The sequence below is a fragment of the Sceloporus undulatus genome, chromosome 4 (genome assembly GCF_019175285.1).
Source record: "Sceloporus undulatus isolate JIND9_A2432 ecotype Alabama chromosome 4, SceUnd_v1.1, whole genome shotgun sequence".
In the NCBI taxonomy this organism is placed as follows: Eukaryota; Metazoa; Chordata; class Lepidosauria; order Squamata; family Phrynosomatidae; genus Sceloporus; species Sceloporus undulatus.
In genome coordinates, this window is record NC_056525.1 from 83021801 (window position 1) to 83041799 (window position 19999).

Below are 19999 nucleotides of genomic sequence, written 5' to 3' on the forward strand. Positions count from 1 at the left end.
AGTGGTATACAAAAATTTACGTACTATAAAAATTTACTTTTCATCCATGTAGCTTGATATCTTACGTTGACAACTTAAGTTTTAGTTTGAGTTTTGAAGTCATTTAATTTAGTCTTGATTTATGTGCTCTGTATTTTAGTAACCTTTGAGAATTTTAACAAAATCATATCCAGATTTTTTAAAATCTAAATAACATTTTAATATGACCTCCCTCCCAGAGTTATTGGTTGTGCTCCAATTAAGTAAATGCAAATCCTTTCTGAATTTGGTCAGTATCTTTCCAATGAAGTTCCTTTCCTAGCATGATATAACAGTTTAAAGCCAAGGTGTCCTTTTGATCTCCTTTGTGCTATTCAACAAGTGTGCATGTTGATCATTGTGTAAATGTTATGCAATGTTTTTTTTGTACAGATAATCCCGGAATCACCAGTATGGGAATTAGGTACCTGCTTTCTTTCAAAAAGCTGAACTATTTGGATCTCTCTGGGACTGGCCTAAAGGTGAAAAAAAGTTTCTGCTAAACATCTGAATACAGCATTTAAAATACAGAAATGAAAGGAAATTATTTTCATATATATTGGGATTCAAAAAGGAAAAAATAAATAAAAGAAATGTTGTGTTTCTGTAAACTGACACCTTGGTTGGCAATGAGTTCTCATACACAATCTGCTTTGGTTTCTCCTTTTCACTAGTGTACAAAGGCAACCATTTGTCAGGTCCAGTCACAAATAGGTCTAGTTCATTCAGAAGAGCCTTTGGAAGAATTTGATCATCACAACTGCAAAACAGAGGGGTGGGCTGAACAGGTACGTGTTAATTAACTTTATCAAGACCCATTTACTATCTTCATATAGTTATATTCCCCTTTGTTAACAAGTGTTTGCTTCTTAAGGGATTTTTAATGGCTTGAATGTTCACATAGAATTTAGAGATTACTCATGCATATTTCAGTACAGTATTAGTTTAAGATATGTATTTAATCTTTAACAATATGCCATCTGAAAAGGGGAGCAACTACAACAAAAATATCACTATTATATTATTAAGCAAACTTAAAAGTGTGTCACTTGGTAGGGGTATGTACCACAGTTGTTTGTTCTCAGTACCTTATTTTTCTGTATAAAGAGGACATATATAAACCTTTAAACACAACACTTTAAATTCTATGTACAGGAAATGGTTTGGTATTCATATTAAATAATAGGGTATTTTGTCCTTAGTAGCTTTCCTATCAGCTTTGTGGATAAGTTTGACTCTTAAAGCATCTCCTTCATTTTTTCAGACTATCTTGCAATGGCAGCATGCAATCTTAGAATCAATTAAGGCAAAAGAAAAATTGAAATCGAGAACAGCAGCTCAATGTTTCTGTAAGTAAAGTTTACAGTATTTACTTCTAATCTAAGCCATAACCTGCCCCTAGACTCTGGAACTCCCTTCCCAGGGAGACCAGAATGGCTCCCTCCTTGTTGGCCCTCCGTCAGCAGGCTATGACCTACCTGTTCAGACAGACTTTTACAAGTGAATGTTTGTAGAGGATAGGCTTGAGATGTTGTTTCATTTTAAAGTGTTTTATACAATTTTATCTTTTTAAAATGTATTTTATTCTTTTAAAATTGTAATAATTTAATTCCTTTTTAATGCACCTGTCTTCTGTGTTTTTAATTGTATTGTTCTTTTAATATTGTGAAGTCGCTCTGAATCCCAGTTCTGGAAAAAGAGCAGGTTATAAATAACAACAACAACATCCAACAACAACAACAACTTGGGAATGGTTCCTGGAGAGAGTATTGGGATTAGGCTGTATTTTTGCTCACTGAGCCAAAGGGACTATTTAAACACAGCTGAAAACATGTACAAACTGAACTTTCTGCACACACGCACACACAGACAGATCAGAAGCAGCAAGCTGCTTCTGAAACTGAATAGTGATTTGTCTTTGGTAGTGGGAATTGGAAGATTGAAACCAAGAAAACATTTCCCCCCATGATCCTAAATAGCTTCTTTAGATCCTAGCATGAAGTCTAAACAAAGTTGTTAAGGATTCATTAGAAGAGGACTTATTGGAACTGGATTGATAGCTTGTTTATCCAGTTTAATACTTGATTGGGGTGCACATCCTGTGACTCCCAGAGGCCTTAAGAGTGCCCTCTCATGGATTCCCAAATCCTCTTCCCTGCTGAATACCACTTTCATACCAGTTGCTGGGGAGAGAGCGAAGAAAAGGCCTTCCAGTCAACATATACACATAGTCCCCAACCTAACATCGAATGTGGCCTTCAAGGTTCAAAAGTTTGACCAGAGTATGGTTATATCACAAATGTTTATTTTGCTTATATTGAGTAGCATGCAGCTGTAGGTGCAGAATCTTGCATTAAATTGTGTCTGTACATAGTCTACTCCTTTTGCTAAGAGTTGCAAGGAGCTTTCCTTCCATCACTTTATAATCCATTTAAATGAGGGGTGGGCAACCTGCAGTCCTTGACATTTGGCCCTCAAACTGGTATCAATCAATCCTTAGCTTCATTTCTAAAGTCCAGAGCAAGCAAGCAGTTCAGGACTCTTCAAAAGTGATCTGTGTCCTACCCAGTAGTCCACTTGGTCAGGAGGAAGAAGAAGAAGAGTAGGAAGGAGCTTGCAGAAAGGAAGAGATAAGAAGGCAAATTCATCTACTTCTGACTCTTGCCCTATCCACTCCTTGCTTCAGCCCCACCTACTCCTGCATGCAGTCTCCAACAGATGACTCCTGACAAAATGGGGCTATTACTGTTGACAAAAAAGGTTGTTCATCCCTCATTTAAAAAGAATTAAATGAGTCACAACAGCAGTTCTTGAAAGTCTTGTAACAGTTCAGAATATTTGAAACACTTGTCAAAACCTCTCTCTGGTTTTATTGTTGATAGCCAAGACTTAACAAAGCAAAATAAAGCTGTAATAAAAGATTATACCTATGAGAGCACTTCATGAGGTCTCTTTTACAGATGGAAAAAGACACAAGAAAGAGAAATCTTTTGAATTCCTGGATGAGAAGGAAAGCGAGAAATCTGAGAAATTGCAGTTCTACAGGAGAAACACAGATATGTCAAACATTTCTGTACTACAAGAAACAACTGAGATGAATGAAGAATTACAGAATAAAGATACGGTTACACATGAACAGAAAGGACCAATTTTTGAGTCAAAACATCTTACCTTCTCAGTGGCAGACTGGGACTTGTTAAATTCTTATTGAATTCAATTTATAAAACTATTATGTACAGTATTGTACAAAGAAATGTTTTTTAAAAAACCATATCGCTGAAAGTTCTAATAAAGTAAATTTCTACTGTCTCTCTTTCTCTTGTTGAAAATAAGCAATGGTGTCAAAAAGTAAATCATAGCTATTTTTCTATCAACAAATTATAATATTTCAGCTACTGACCTTTTTTCATTTTAAAATATTTTTTCATTTTGAAGCAACTGGCTTGCATCACATAATTAATCTGTAGGAATCATAACTGTATATATAAATGGCTTCCTCTGAGAAATGATGCTTGAGGTGATATTAGATATGTATGATCCTTTATGGTTGATCTCTACTGGTAGTTTTTATACCTGCAAGATATTATTGGGTGTTGTACTAATCTTGTTGTACTGTAGCTAAAGAAACAGGATAAAGAATGAGGTTTAAGAGCTATGTTGACATAGCCATAACTACATATAACTCTTGTATGTTATAACGTTTATAATGTAAGCAAACAAGCTGGGCATTAGTTTACCAAAAAACCTTTGGTACATAAAACCTGTTTAAGCATGCAAATGCTTAAAGTACACAAAACTGCACTTGATCTTATCTTGAAATAAAACACCATATGATATGGTATTCAGATACTTTTTTATAGATGATTATTTACAAAGTGCTTGCCTTAGATAAATATGAAATCTCATCCCTCCCCCCCCCCCCCCGCATCTGCAGACATTCATACTTTCCTCCTGCTATACAATAAATTGGTCATCTTAGATACAGTACATAGCATTTAATATTATAAAACCATCAAAACATTAACCTATTGCTTTTTAGTGTGTCGTAAGGCATTTGGCCTACTGCAAATGATAAATTTTATCATCATACACTACCCCTTGCAAATAAAATAACCAAATTTGAAAATCCTTTTTGCCCTTCCTTTCCAAATATAATTAATATATCACATAATAATTCACCTGATCAAAAAAGATGGGGAAAATCAGTCATTATCATAGGTTATATAGAGACCTTCCAACACAGTCGGCCCTCCATATGTATGGCTTTGACGTTTGCGGACTTGATTATTTGTGGATTTGATTGATATGTTCTCTCTAGGAATCTCTAGGACCTGTAGAGACATTCTGATGGTTAGTAACATGGAGTTGCACTGGATGACCTAAATATTCTGAGAGAAAACACTTCTCTAGGCACTTGTACAACCTCCAGCATGATTCTGTGGTCAAATTCTGGCAGAGTTCTGCTGGGGGACATAGAGATTCCTAGAAAGATGTTCTCTTAGGTTGAAAAAGTACTATTTTTTTATTTGTGGTTTTTCCACTTTCACTGGGTTCTCTGCCCCTAATCCCAGTGAACGTGGAGAGTCCACTGTATACAGACTTTCCTCTGATAGTGCCTGATGGCATATGTAAACATTTTTATTGTATGAGAAGTGTGTAGTTTGAAAAGTCCACCTGGAGACTTTATAGGATGAATGGGAAATTGAATTTAGCAGATGTGCAAAAAAGTACATTTGAAATAATGTGAAGATCCTTAGATAAGTTATGTGAGTAATAGCATGCTAATTTTATATTCTACTTTTTATCCACTTCATTGCTGTGGATTTTTGTTTTTCTGCATTTAAAACTGCTATAACTCAAATACTTCAGATAATTCCTATATTTGTCGCTGGACACATGTAATATGATGTTAGAAATCATACTAAAAATATGAAGGAAGCACGGTTTTAATTACACTGTTAGTTATACTGATTTTTAAACATTAATGAGCACAGTTTCAATATACCATTAATGTTTTAATGTCTTTATCTTTTATATGCTACAGAGTAAAATTCTTACATTGGTTTGCTTAGGTAACTAATAGCTTGCAATTGTTTATTCCACTGTCTATACTGGATGCCTCTTTACTGGATGGCTCTGATACTGAGTATTGTTAGAGAGATGAGATTATCAAATATGGCAGATTATCAGATATCCCCAAATTTCCTAAAGTACTGATTGTATTATATAAGGCTGCTTCCATACTACAGAATTAATGCAGTTTGACAGTGCTTTAATTGCCATGGCTCCATCCTATGGAATCCTGGTTTTTGTAGTTTCTTGTGGCACCAGTCTCAGACAGAGATGGCTAAATATCTCACAAAACTACAAATCCCAGAATTCTGTAGCACTGAGCCACAGCAGTTACAGCAGTGTCAAGTTACATTAATTCTGCCATGTAAATGCATCCTATAATAATGCATATTGGCTTCTGCATAAAAGTATGAAACTTATACAAACCTCTCCTACATAAGAAGACTAGATAATATTATTGTACCTTAGATACAACTGACAGCAAACTACCTATGGTTGCTGTAATGTAGAGCTTAACCAGAGTATCTTATTATTACTGAATATTTAAGATCAGTGAAGGTTTCCTGTCTGCATTCTTTATTAAATATAATTTTCATGTTCTCCTGTCCCTTTCTTTTAGTAAGCTATGGAAGTTTGGGTGTGTTCAGTGCAAACCATGCCAGTGTATTTACTTCTGTGACAAATTTCACCTGATAGCTGTTGTATCCATCTTTGTTACTGTCTGCCTTCCATTTCAACCTACAAGATTATATCATCCTGAATGCAAGGCAAAAAGTAGTTAAAATGGGTACAAGAGTAAATAAGTTACTAAACCCATTGGCATGGTTTGAACTAAACACACCCAAATGTCAACAGTTTACTAAGAGAAAGGAGCAGAGAGAGAAGAGTATGGAAAGTATGCTCAATGTAGAATCCATTCAATAGGCCATCACTGATTTCATAATGTTAAAGCCGCAATAAGATAGCACTAGTAAGGAACCAGATCCTGTCTGATCTTGAAAGTTAAGCAGGGTCAGTACAGGTTAGTACATGGATGGGAGACCACCAAGGAATACCAAGTGCTGTAGGCTAAATTTCAGAGGAAAAAAACTGGCAAAATCACCTCTGAGTATTCCTTGCCTAAGGCTGCATCTGCACTGCAGAATTAAAGCAGTTTGACTGGCTCAGTACTGTGGAATCTTGGAATTTGAAGTGGCACCAGGGCTCTCTGACCGAGAAGACTAAATATTTCACAAAACTACAAATACCAGAATTCCATAGCAGTGAGCAATGGCAGTTAAAGCAGGGTCAAACTGCATTATTTCTGCTGTGTAGATGCAGCCCGAGAAAACCTTATGAAATGTATGGGGCCACCACAAATTGACATGCAACTTGAAGACAGAGACTGAGCAATTGAGAGTTAGTTTGCATCATTTCAAGTACAGGTACTGTATCTGCCTTTTCATTCACTGAGAGAATTATGCTGTACGTATGTGAGCTATTGCTTGAGTGATGTCCTTCTCTCTTAAAGTTCTGGTCACTTAAGCTGTTAAGAAGCCAGATTTCATGGCTTTTGGGTTATAAATGAATAAGTGGTTATCAGTTTGCATGAAAGAAAAATAAAATCCAGATTTCTTTTGTACCAAATCTGATCTATTTGCTGACATTACTAAGCTATATAAATACCTTCCTGAGCTCAAAAAATGAAGAATCATTGGTCTGGGAGCAGTGTATCTGACACTACATAAAATATCCTCTGCAAACCCCTCTAAAATGAATAGAGGTTTCATGACAGCAGTACTTGATGAATTGCTCACATTATCTTGTGAAGGTTTACAGTCCTTGGCTGCTCATTTTGTGCAGATATATTCATCAGACCAGTCAAAGCAATGCTGTATTCCATCTCGACAAAGGCTTCTGGGAATGCAAGTACAATATATATGAAACACTACCATGGTGCAGCTCCACCACTGAGACCCACAAGGAGGGCAGCTGGCCCCTATAATAAAAGAGACACATGAATTATTTCTTTTTCAGCTGAAGTCACAAACCAGCCAAAAGCTGATTCTAGGAAAAAGCATTTGTATCTTTCATAAACATCTAGAAGAGGGAACTCTGGTAGGAGCCATTTTCTAATCCTTACATGAAAAGCAGCACGTTTTTTTCTCTTTTTTATATGTATAGCTTTAAAAGTTTAAAAACTCTTGCTTATTTCTATCTGGTCATCTTAATTGGCTACTGCAATTATATTGATATTATGGTGAGCTATATGAAATATGACTTCAGAGGTGTGTCAAGGCAATTTGTGGGTCTGTGGTACTGTATGTGACAATAACAGACTAGACATAATAGACCTTTTCACCATATTCCCAACCTCTCGCAAGAATTAGTAGTTATGTGGGCTCCCCTTACTCAATATGTAGGTGAATTTCTTGATTATCTACTACAAATCTTATGTCTGCCCTTCCTTTATTTGTCTACAAGGGAGGAAAAAACAAATCCACAGGAAAAACCTAAAGTATGCTAGAATCATCCTGGTGGTTTATGCAGGTGTAAGCCCTCGTTACTTCTTTCATTGCTGTGATAAAGCTGAAAATTATGAAAACAAAAATAATGACCATGGAAGATCTACATGAATTCATCCTAGATAATGAGAAGATTGAAATAGTTAAAGAGTCCCCATACCTTGGATGAACTATGGACCAGAATAGAGACTGCAGTCAACAAATCAGAAGAAGACAGAGAAAGGGCAGCTATGAAAGAGCTGAGCAAGATCCTAAAGTACAAAGATATAAACTCTGAACACTAAAGTGAGGATAATCCAAGCCGCCATATTTCCCCATCACAATGTACAGATGTGACAGCTGGACACAAAAGCAAGCCGATAGAAAGAAAATCAACTCATTTGAGATGTGGTGCTGGAGAAGAGTGCTGAGGATACCTTGGACGCCCAAAAAGACAAACGGGTTCTAGAACAGATCAAGGCTGAATTTCTCCTGGAAGCTAGGATGACTAAATTGAGACTCATACTTTGGCCACATAGTGAGAAGGTATAATTCATTAGAAAAGACAATGATGCTAGTGAAGGTAAAAGGCAGTAGAAAGAAAGGAAGACCGTGTAACAGATAGTTATGCTCAATCAGGGAGGCAATGGGCCTGTGCCTGCAGGACCTCAGCAAAGCAGTTGAGGACAGGAGGAGATCTTGCAGATGGTTCATTCACAGGGTTGCCATGAGATTAAGTCAACTTGAGGGCAGTTAACAACAATGAGGAGGTGCATGCCTTTGCCCCTGTGCTCAAGGGGGCTCAAAGCTCCTGGATGCATCTCTCCCCCAGTCACTAATTGACCCCAAGGGTACACCGTTGTTTTGTCCAGGTGCCGTTTCACCTTTGCAGGGAATTCAAGCTGCTTCTTCCTTGGATGCCCAAGAGAGCTAGACAGTACCTAGGTGCACTCCCATGGACAGTCAGTGGCTGTGGGGACCGGATTGTTCCCAAGAGGTTCTGTCTGCCTTTGTCCTTTGTTTCTCTCCCCCGACTCCCATTGTAAATGTGCTTGCAAAGATTTATGTTCCACCAGAAAATGAACAGACTTCTGGCCAATATATCACTAAATCCTGTCAGGGTGTCCTTCATATTTATGGTTTGCTACCCTGAAGGCACCAGATCCTGTCTGATCTTGGCAGCTGAGCAGGGTCAACCCTAGTTAATACTTGAATGGGCGACAACCAGGGAATACCAGGCTGTATTTCAGATGAAGGAACTGGCAAAACCAGCTCTGAGTATTCCTCGCCTAAGAAAACCCTATGAAAAATTTATGGGGGTTGCCATAAGTCAACAGGTAACTTGAAGGCATATAAAACACACACACACACACACACACACACACACACACACACACACACACACAGAGGCAATTTGTACTGAGATACTTGAGACCAGGAGGATACAAACACTTTCAGCATCCTGTCACAGTCAATGGCAAAATAAAAAGTCCCAGACAGGTGCAACAGAATAAAACCGCCTAATTAATAAGAATCTAATTAATTAATCTAACAAGAATAAAACTGGCTAATTAACAATTTATAAGCTGCTCTGAGAGCCTTTGTGGCTGAAGAGCAGAGTATAAATACTCTAAATAAATAAACAAATGGCTCACCCTGAGCATTAATGCATATTCAATATATAGGTGTGCAAAGCCAATGTTAAGAAACATACAGAATAAATGTGTTTTTTCCAACATGTACCATATGAAATACACACACACACACACACAGACACACACAGGCACAGAATGATGGAAAGAGTCTCTGCTGGTACAGAGGAAAAACATGCAGACTATCAGCCCTTCATAAATCACGAGTATCTGTCAGTGAAATACAGTTTTATGATGAACAGACTTACAGATCCCCACTTCATCAGAGCAGTCTCCACAGTCATTGATCCCATTGCATCTTTTGTCTGCATATATCCAAAATCTGGGATTGCTGCAATGAAATATCAAGTAATCTGGAAGGCTGTTCGGCAAATCACCTAGCAAAATAAATAAAATAAAGTGTAAATTCATATGGAAACCCACTTGGTGAGCTTAGGCGAGTCACACACTCTAAGCTTCAGAGGGAGGCAAAGGCAAACCCCCTCTGAACAAATTTTGCCAAGAAAACCCTGTGATTGATTCACTTTAGGGTAGCCATAAGTCAGAAATCACTTGAAGGCACACTACAACAAATGCAAAATATACATTGAGAAAAATAGTAGTGACTTAAGATGGGACGTTATAAAAATTAGTATTAGTAAATTAGCTATTAGTAAATCATAGACCCTTCATGTAAAACGACTGAAGTGTTTACACAAGTTTCAGGAACATTCCAGATATGTGAAGCAAACATCCTTCTCTATATTTTACAAGAAAAAAATAACAAGCATGCAAAAAATAAAATATTTTACAGCAATTACTGTCTCTTTAGATTTAAAAGGGCTCCAACAACAACAATAACAACTCTCCTCCTCCTTCTCCCATCTAGGATGATGTTAATGAATTTTGTTTAGACATGCAGATTTGCTGCAATTTCAGTGAGACTGCAGCCATAAAGAGGTCTTCTCATGGTGCTATTCCATTTTGTTTTCTGCTCATGCATGAAATTAATCACTCCATATTGCTTCAACTGACTGTGGAACAAGCGTGTGTGCCGTTATCTTGAGGCAGCTATTCTAAATGAAGCTTTGTAAAATGTCTTAAATATGCTGGGGGGAAATACATGACCTGGGGCCCATTCACACTACACAACTGAAGTGCTATTATCCCACTTTAACTGCCAGAGGGATTATTCTGATGGTGAAAAAAATTCCAGAGGAACGTGGTATTCATCTATGTTGTTCACAGGCATTTTGAATGCATCTGCTAAAATCTTTCAGAGGGCTACCCCAAAACATACAGATTCTGGAATAATTGATCTTTCGGTTTTTAATATATTTTTTTAGTTTTCCTGAAAGATTCACATTGTCAGTTGTGTGAATAACCAGTGCAGGGAGACCCAGGATAAACTGGGATAAAACTCTGCATGCCTTGAACATGTTTCAAATAAATCCACATCATCTACTCCATCTTTATTCGCAATGCTGAACAACAGAACTTACAGAGATGCGCAGAAATGTGGTTCCAATAAAAAAAAATGCAGTGGTCCCTCCACATTCGCTGAGGTTAGGGGTGAAAGACCCTCGTGAATGTGAAAAAATCACAAATAAAAAAACCACTATTCTTTGTACCTGACAGAACACCTCTCTAGGAATGTCCTCCAGAACAACTCTGTGGTCAACATCTGCCAGACGTTGATAATAGAATCATGCTGGAGGACCTACAAATGCCTAGAGAAGTGTTCTCTTTAGGAACTTGTAGGTTGTTCAGCACAATTCCATGGTCAACTTCCAGCAGAATTGCACTGGAGGACTTAAGAGATTTCTAGAGAAAACATATTTATCAAAACCTCAAATAATAAAATCTGTAAAAGTCAAAGCCACAAATGTGGAGGGCTGACTGTAGTGTGAACAACAAAACTGTGTGAGATTATTTGCATAGTCATGCTAATAAACACAATGTCTGAATATGTGAAGTCGAAGACTTTCATGGCTGACATCCATTTTTTAAATGGGTTTTCAGGCTATGTGGCCGTATTCTGGAAGAGTTTATTCCTGACGTTTCGCCAGTATCCGCGGCTGGCCTCTTCAGAGAACATGAGCACATAGCCTAAAAAATCCACAAAAAAACAATTTCTGAATAGCCCCATAGTTCCATCCTATGTTTCATCCAGAGTTTGTAGTCTGGTGAGACACGGGAATGCTCTGGCTAAGATTTCTAAATGTCCTTCCCTACACAGCCAGGGTTCTGTTCTTGCATGGCAGGGGCTTGGACTTTCAAATTATTTTAAATCAGTCTATTATTTTAAAATATTTTATAGTGTTTAATGTGGAGACTGAGGCCCCATTCTCACTGGCACATTTGGGCTGGAAGGAACTGGGAAGCTTCGGTTTCTTCCTCCCCGAATCCTTCTGGAAGCAAGGGCTGACTACCAATCAGGGTATTTTAACCTGAATGCCCTCTTGGAGAATTCGGGTTTCACATGGAGGCGCCTGGCTGTCAATCAAATTTAGTTGCATGATCGTTATAGGTGACGTTTCCTGCACTCATTGGCCCATCGGAAGTGTACTTCCCCCCTCCTTTTTTTTTGAAAGAACCAGGTGCCAGAATGTGCGTATTTTGTCAAATTTAAAAACCTCTTGTGTGTGTGTGTTGTGGGTATTTTGGTCACTGCAGGTTATGATCTTCCCTTGGCCCCGTTTTCAACCCCAAAATGCAAGCTAATGCCATCTCTGCATCCTGTATCCTCCCCCCTTGCCACATGTAATAATAATAATAATAATAATAATAATAATAATAATGATAGCCCTCATAAACATGTAATAATTAATTAATTAATTAATTAATTCCTCACTTCGGAATGCCAGAAAAGGATGCGATGCCATGCATTCTTTGCTTTTCCTAGGCTACCCCTGAATTCCTTAGAGACAGTAGCAAAAGCATTCTGTGTATCAATTTGCCAGTTTGCCAAATTGGAAAGAGAAACGTTGTAACATTCGCATTGTAGCATTCATTCGCAAAGGAAAAAAGTCTTGCAAAGTGCCCTTTGCAGCATTTCCCCTTTGCTGGAGGCGAGGAAATGAAAGGAAAAGTGAACAAGCAGCTAGCCACGTTCTATCTAATATATATCTACCTGAATCAAAAAACATGCACATTTTTTGCCAAAAATAATTTAAAAAATAAAATAAAATAAAAGGGAAAGCTGCTGGTGCGAACTCGGTCATGTGGCCTCCCTCTGACCTGCCCTGAATTGACCCTTCCTCCTGCCTCTTCCTTTGCTTCCTCCTGCTCCGTTACAGAATGCGCTCCATGGCCCCCTTCTTCTCCCCCCGGCTCCCTCCTCCTCCTCCTCCTCCTCCGTCACTTTCTCCAGTTCCCCCCTCTGCCCTCTCTCTGACTGCCCTCTGCAGCCCCCGTCAGTCACTCCGATCCCCCCTTTTGGCTTCCTGTCATTTGCCCTGCCCACTGCCCTCCCTCTGACCTAAATCCCTCCCCTGAACTTACCTCGATCATGACCGGGGGCAAGTTCATATTCAACAGAACCCGTGTTTTTTCAAAAGAGACGGCTTTTGCCCTGATTCTAAATGACCCACACAAAGGGGCATTTGCCACGAAACACTTGTGCAAGCCTCTGATTCGCTTGTGGAGGATTCGGGGCGAATATGAACTTCACGTGAAAGAATCGATTTCTGATCCGGGATAAAGTGTAGTCTGAATGGCCCCTTACTACGCCTTCTCATAAAGCACAGATTCCAAAGGTTAAGAGGTTCTTGGAAATAATGACATTAATGAAACCAAGATAACTAATGAAAACAGTTTTTTATGACACTTACTACATAGTGTGTCTTGCTCATCCTCTCCATTTATACAATTTCTTCTTGTGTCACAGACTTGGCTGGCTGGTATGCAGGTCTCTCTGTTGTCACATAAAAAACCTGTCTGATTACTAGTAGTCACACATAAACGATTTACTGGAAAATAAAATAAATTAACCAATTATATATTGACTCAGATTGAATGAATTTATGCCATCGTACTATAGGTGACACATTCAGACAACTAATTTCACACCCACAACTGATCTTCAAGCTTAGTCATCATTTCTATAAATCTTCACTCTATTTTACATTAATTAATGTGGGCCCCAATCCTTGGCAGTTTACCTAATGGCAAAAGAAAATTTTTGAGTGTATACAGTGGGAAAATCTAACTTTTAAATTTTTTTAGATTTATAGCTATCCATAATATTCCTACTGTTTTTTAAGGAAAGCTATATGAGTTAATGGTTCATCTTTTAACAGCTGAGTGATTAATTTTGCTAGGTGATATACTTTCTGATCAGAACCAAATGAAAGCAAATGGCTTCAAATGCTCTGAGATTTAATGAGATCAGTCAAACTGACATCAAATCAAAGGCAAACTATTAATAGTCATTAAATGAAACATGGAGGCCAGTTGTAAGATATTTTATGTATGATACAGTATTTAATGCAAGACTGTGGTTTGGACAGTCTACATTGAAATATCATTATGAGACTCAATATATCAATCACAGAAGTATGTTTTATGATGGATTCAGGCATTTGGCTTTTTTTTTTTTGCATAGCAGGGACATATGTGGGCAGCTCCTGCAGCCACAACGATTAAGATAACTACTTTTATCTTTTAGAGAGAAAGTCCCTTTGTCTTTAGCCTGGATATATCCTTGTCCACTTAAATGGTATCTTTATTTTTTCTACTATCTATTCACATGATATTAAAAAAAACACCTTTATTCACATGCCAGTAAATTCAGTCAGTAAATGGTTTTGGAGTTCCTGGCTCAGACATTTCTGTAGCTTTGATGTGAAGTGGCTACCTACCAGTCGTGATAAGTAACCTAATTCAATATTACACCCATATGTGTTATCCTTATGGGATTTTGGAATAGTCCCACATCAGGCTTTTTTTTAGCAAATAAAAGACCATCCTTTAAGCATCCCGAGATGTGCCTTCCTCTCTTTTTTTCCTCCTTTGGATTTCACTGGATGCTTTCCACCTTTTGCTTTTTTTTCTCCCCAAGTCCTCAGATGTCTTCAAAGTTCTTGTTTAAGATAAAAATTTACCCCAAATCCTGTTTGGAGTGGCACATTCCCAATAAACACCCTCCCAGCCTGTAAAACACCTACAGCTGTGCAGAAAATCTAGAACTAAAATTAAGAAGTGGACTTCTGGTCACTTCCAGAACCTATTTTCTGGTGATTTGGGGTCAAAAATGTGCTGATGTGATCTTCCACAAGGTTAGAAAAATCAATCCTTAACCACACATTAGTTGCTTACTAAACCAGTCCATGTGCAGCTGCCTTTTAAATGTACAACAGAAGAGGCGTTATAATTATTCAAATACAAATGTTGTAAGTTACAGGGATTTTCCTGAGAGCAAACCACAACATGAGGGCAAAATGATGGTAGCAATGTTACCGTTACCCTGTGATGGTAACCATTGCAAAAGCAGCAACCACTTTTGCTAGCTGTCCTGATAAACAAGCATGGACCAAAATTCAATGTGGGAGGGCTCCCTCCTGCTTTGGAAGGCTGGAAAACCTGATTTTCAGGAAATGCCAAGAGCTGCAGAGAAGGGTTGAGTGGAAGAATATTCTGCAGCATATGTACAACACTGCATTTAAATTTCAGCTTCTTATTCTCTTTGTTGTTGCTGCTGTTGTGTGCCTTCAAGTTGTTTCCAACTTATGGCAAACCTAAGATTTTCTCTGCACACTTCATATTTCAAACAGCACCCTCAACATTTGACATATTGAAATAATTGTGACACATTCAAAACATCATGGCAATTATTCCAGTGGGAAATAATGCAGTGAACATAACAACTGCGACTGACCTGCTGTATATGGGGGAATACCAACTGTGACAATTAATATAATGGCAGCAGCAATAATGGCAAGTATAACAAAACCAATGGCAGATATACAGATGCATCGTCGAGTGCAAGGGATGCATTGACAAGATTCCTTGCAGCAACCTTGTCGCTCATGTAACGTACCTGTCACAGAGAGAGGCATTAAAGACTAACGTCAGATAAAACCCAGAATTTCACAACCAAACCTACAAGGAGAAACCGGCTTTTGCCAGCTCCTCTAAATAAACTTAAGTGGAAAACAGTCACTTTGATAGTTGCTAATCCACAAGATTATGCCATACAGCTATATTAAGTACTTATGGACAAAATTTCCTGCTTTTCCCACACTTGTGTGTTGTGTTTATTGTGTGCCTATTTTTGACCTATCATGGGGTTTTCTTGGCAAGATTTGATTATTGGTTTGCCATTGCATTCTGCTGAGGCTGAAAGTGTGTGACTTGCCTAAGGTCTTCTAGTGGGTTTCATGGCCCAGTGGGAATTGAACCCTGGTTTCCGGAATCATAGTCCAATGCTCAAACCACTACATACTTACCAACTCCTCATTCAGCTGTGTCTTGGGTTCCGTTCACACTACACTGCTATAGCACAATGATTCCATTTTAACTGCACTATGGCAGCATCTTATGGAATTCTGTGATTTTTAGTTTAGGGAGGGGTACTAAATATTAGCATCCAGAACACTGTAATGCTTCACCACCAAAATGAGGTTTGTAGTTTGTGTAGGCACTAGATCTCTCTGGCTAAGAATTCTAAGCGCCCCCCAAAGTGCAAATCCCAAGATTACATAGGAGCCATGGCCACTGACTCATGGAAGTTTAAGTGGAATCAGAGTGCTGTAATTGTGTAGTGTGAAGTTGCCCTTAGTTCCTGAAATTCTTCACATTTCTAAAAATATGTCCATCTGAGACTATTAAAAGGCTTCCTATAATCATAGAGAATAGCTTATTTTTTGCAAATCTCATCAGACGATAGGTTTACATAGATGGACTGTTGCAAAACTTGTTTTAAATAATTTAAACTACAATGGACCAATTAACCTATGCAACCATGCATTCCCTGTTCTATCAGTTACTCACTAAATTGTCTACAACCTGTTTTTTTGAAATCTGTCACTTGAGAGCTTTTTAAACTGGAGATGGCAAGGACAGAATCAGGAGTCCATAGCATGCATTCCATACTATATAGTACCTGTCCCTTTCAAATACTTGTTGTTGATAGGGTTACCATAAGTCCCTTTCAAATATACAATCAGCCAAAATAACAATCAGATAATTGTAGAACTGTGTAATTTCATATCTTCTATCTCATACCCAACTTGTCACCACTCTGAAATGCTGAAAGGCCCTTTCCTAAAAGTGTTTGTAGTTGTACTGTATACCCCTGGGAATGGGAACCCTGAAAGTATCTAACTAGAAAATTTGTGTGGTGTGGAAAGCAGAAGATGCACAGAGAGACATGAAACAAGTTCCTCTTAAAAAGATAAAATGGGCAGGAAGATCTTTCTGCACCAGTTCTGCACTCTTTCCACACATTTCATCGTTTTTGTAATTGTTGATCTACCTTCCACTGGGAGTGGGAGATTTGCTGCAATCAAATTGTATTGATCATATTAAGTTATACTTGCACTCCAAACTAATTTTCTATCTACAGATCCCTTCTTATGGAATGAATTCAAAGCATTTTCTGATGTGACAGAACTGTACACTACTAAAAACCAACCAACACTCAGATTAACACTGTAGAACCCTCTGCTGGCAATGTGCGTATGCAATGTTTAAAAATGTATGTGTGTGCTGTCCTTCTTATGAAAATAGAACATAATAATCAACCATACATGTTGCCACTTATAATTTATTTAAGTGGTAGGACTCCAAGTTACCTCTTTTAGTGGTGAAGAGTGATTTTGTTGAGCCAAGGGAAGCTGTATCAAAATTCTGTAATTAACAAAAATATATACCTTATTGGAAAAGGGAATTCTTAAAGACAGTGACAAGTAATTATATTTACTGCCCCTTTTAATCAACTGTATTAAAATGATGGACTTCACTGAAATACATCCTACCCTATGTACATGTTTTCAGAAACATGTGAATGCCATATAGATAAGATTAAAAATAAGAATGGTAATAATGTTAACTCAGTTTAGTAACCTTACTGGTAAAAATTTTACAGATAAAATTCCAGCAGTTAATTTGTGTTTTCCCTGATCTTCAAAGCAGCAATTACAAAACTTTTTAAAAGAGTGGGTGGTATTACCTGAGGGTGAGTTCTGTTCATTTTTCCTCAATGAATTCCTGCAAGATTATGTTAACTCATAGGTGGAAGTTGTTCTGACCAAGTATTCATCACTGTTCAAATTACGCTGCTAGGTACAGGAAGAGGAACTAAACTTTCACAAACTGCTTTGTTTTATTAGGAGACAAAACTACTAGATGCATTCTTGGGGTGGTGTTACCTGGTTACTAAGAGAAACAGAGGTAAGAAAAAAGAGTCATGCTAAACGCAGTCACACCTACAAAAAAGAAAGTGATAACAAAAACAAACATCCCCATCAGCCTGCTATGGCTTTCACCACAAATTGTGAAGGAGCTAAGAACCAATAAGAACTATGTTGGATCATACTCAAAGGTTATCTAGCTCTGTACTCTGCTTGCACCATGGCCAATTAGCAGACAAGCTAGAACTTGTTCAATCCACTGACAGAACAGCAATGCAACTGCAAACTCCATGTTCCCCAGGAATTGATGTACAGAGGCATGAGCATTAATATTGTATTGTAGAGAGGAACATCTAGTACTTAACTAGAAAAAATTAAAATTGTGGCATTTACTAAATGGCCTAGGAACTTTGGAGTATAGATAGCCATAAGATTGAACAGGTTCCCTGCTTCAAGTATCTAGGGGTAACCTTTCATGCCGATGGTAGTAGGAAAGCACAATGGGAATATGTAGCAGGTAATGCACAGAGGAGTTCAGCAGCTATCCACAAATTCTTTTAAGGCAAGAGGAGGCTGCTATATACCTGAAGCACTCAAACCCTTCAAAGCCAAAGTAATAAGGGAAATACTTATCAGTTCGGTTCTCTTCCTAATTTTGCACAGCTAGAACTTGTTCAATCCATTTTTTTTAAGATCAGTTTTTCAACCTCCAAATTGTGTCTCTAATGCAATGACGAGGCTGGAGTCAGGATTTATGAAAGTGGAGGCCAGAGTACAGGTGTCCATATGCAGCTACTGGCTTGTTCCCATTAGACTTGCTCCATGTATCTTGAATGATTTTCAATCAGAATGGAAGTGGGCAATGCTGACTAAAGCTTTATCTCTGGTCAGGCTAAAGCAACTATTAAGCAACAAGTAATAGCTACAGAATGACTTTGATTTAAGTAAACATATCCAGGGGTAGCTGTGTTAGCCATATAGTAATGTACAGCATCTTCCAAAATCCACAAATTAGTGATATCTTTATTGGGCCAGCCAAAATGCACATTATACATATTGCAAGTTTTCAAAGCTCCACTGGCTTCTTCATCAGGCAAAGGTGTTACAAATTATGCAGGGGAAGAAAAAAATATTTGACATTGTTAGCAATAGCCCTGCATTTGGTCAAGATGTTATAGTCCTCTGTTCAGATGGTATGGTATCGATGCAGGTGGGCCCCTCTCCTTCTGACCATGTGGGTACTGGGAGTTTCAGTCCAGGAAATAAACTTTAAATTTTATTGCAAGATATAAGGCTACTGACTTTGAGATACAGTTTGTTTTGAATCCTTGGTGAGGCCACCAACCCTTTTGTTAGGAAGAGAACACTGAGTTTCTCAGGAAGTCTCCATGTTATTGCATCAGGAAAACTTTTAGGTGTTGTGAAGAAAAAACATGCCAATGCAGTCTGAATTTAAAAGAAAAAAATGCTTTACCTGAGTTCAAGGTAGAAATCTCAAATAGTGAAGTCCTAGTTCATTGGCTCTCTCTTTAGGATCCTCCTGTGGCAGCTAAATGTGGTATTTTCACATTCAGAAAACATATTCATGGGTAGTTGTGTTGGCCGTATAGCATAAATACAGCATCATCCAAAATCCACAAAATGGTGACACCTTTATTAGGCTAACCAAAATGAATATTATACACATTGCAAGCTATTATTGGAGGTTTCTACCTCAAACAAAGGCAAAATGCAGCACTGGGGCCTCATCTGTCCAGTGATGTCCATTGTTTATGTGGACAGCTCCTCTATGCTCTCCACATCACCTTTTTCCTTGCCCCATATGTGAAGGGTGAATGGGATAATTGCTATTTTAGATAAAATACCAATTTTATCACTGTGGTTTCAGAATCATAGACTTTATTGTGAGCATCTATGCATATGTACAATATATAGCGACATTTAGAGACAGCCAAATTTCATCCAGATTTTATTGGCTTGCCCTTTCACCACAGAATTACAGTAGTTGCTACAGATGTTCTTCTGTACCTTAACTTAAACATGTAACTTAAAACATGGGTTCAGCAGACTAAAGATATTTAGCCTTCCTCACATTATTTTAGTTATTATTAAGTAGTAAAGATTTTAGAAGAATTTTTGAATGAGACCTCAATAAATTCCTAATGCAACGTATTTTAATTTAGAGTTGTTATCAGACAAGAAATCAATTTAATTGCAAATGTCATCCTCATGGTTTTTCTTCTTTATCTGGGCATTTAATAAAAAAAGCCACAAATCAGGGACAATCAGCATAGTGTCTTGGTTTCTTCACAGTGGAAAACCCTGGTTTATTATTATGAGAATGAACTGCAGCAAGCTTTGGAATCTTGTATTCCCGTCCCTTTTCCTTTTACAAATCAAAGGGATAGACTGAAAGTTTCTGCTTCCTTGTAACAGCTGT

At 37.9% G+C, this 19999-nt stretch overlaps 2 protein-coding genes across 3 annotated transcripts in view; one reads left to right on the forward strand and one right to left on the reverse strand.

Annotated features, from left to right (window-relative positions):
- LRRC42 (leucine rich repeat containing 42) overlaps nucleotides 1-3867 on the forward strand; it is a 15510-nt gene extending 11643 nt beyond the window's left edge. For both annotated transcript variants that reach the window (XM_042461227.1, XM_042461228.1), the window contains exons 5-8: nucleotides 412-500; nucleotides 693-806; nucleotides 1283-1367; nucleotides 2979-3867. In XM_042461227.1, coding sequence (XP_042317161.1) covers nucleotides 412-500; nucleotides 693-806; nucleotides 1283-1367; nucleotides 2979-3229 — 539 coding nt within the window. In that variant the 3' untranslated portion in view covers nucleotides 3230-3867. The remainder of the gene's footprint in view (nucleotides 1-411; nucleotides 501-692; nucleotides 807-1282; nucleotides 1368-2978) is intronic.
- A 3053-nt stretch (nucleotides 3868-6920) lies between these two features.
- Nucleotides 6921-17399, reverse strand: LDLRAD1 (low density lipoprotein receptor class A domain containing 1). The gene is made up of 6 exons (XM_042461682.1): nucleotides 17379-17399; nucleotides 16995-17056; nucleotides 15084-15202; nucleotides 13039-13176; nucleotides 9475-9603; nucleotides 6921-7069 (listed from the first exon to the last, which is right to left on the reverse strand). The coding sequence occupies exons 1-6, from the start codon at nucleotides 17397-17399 to the stop codon at nucleotides 6921-6923; spliced, it is 618 nt and encodes a 205-aa protein (XP_042317616.1).
- Between the last annotated feature and the right edge of the window lie 2600 nt (nucleotides 17400-19999).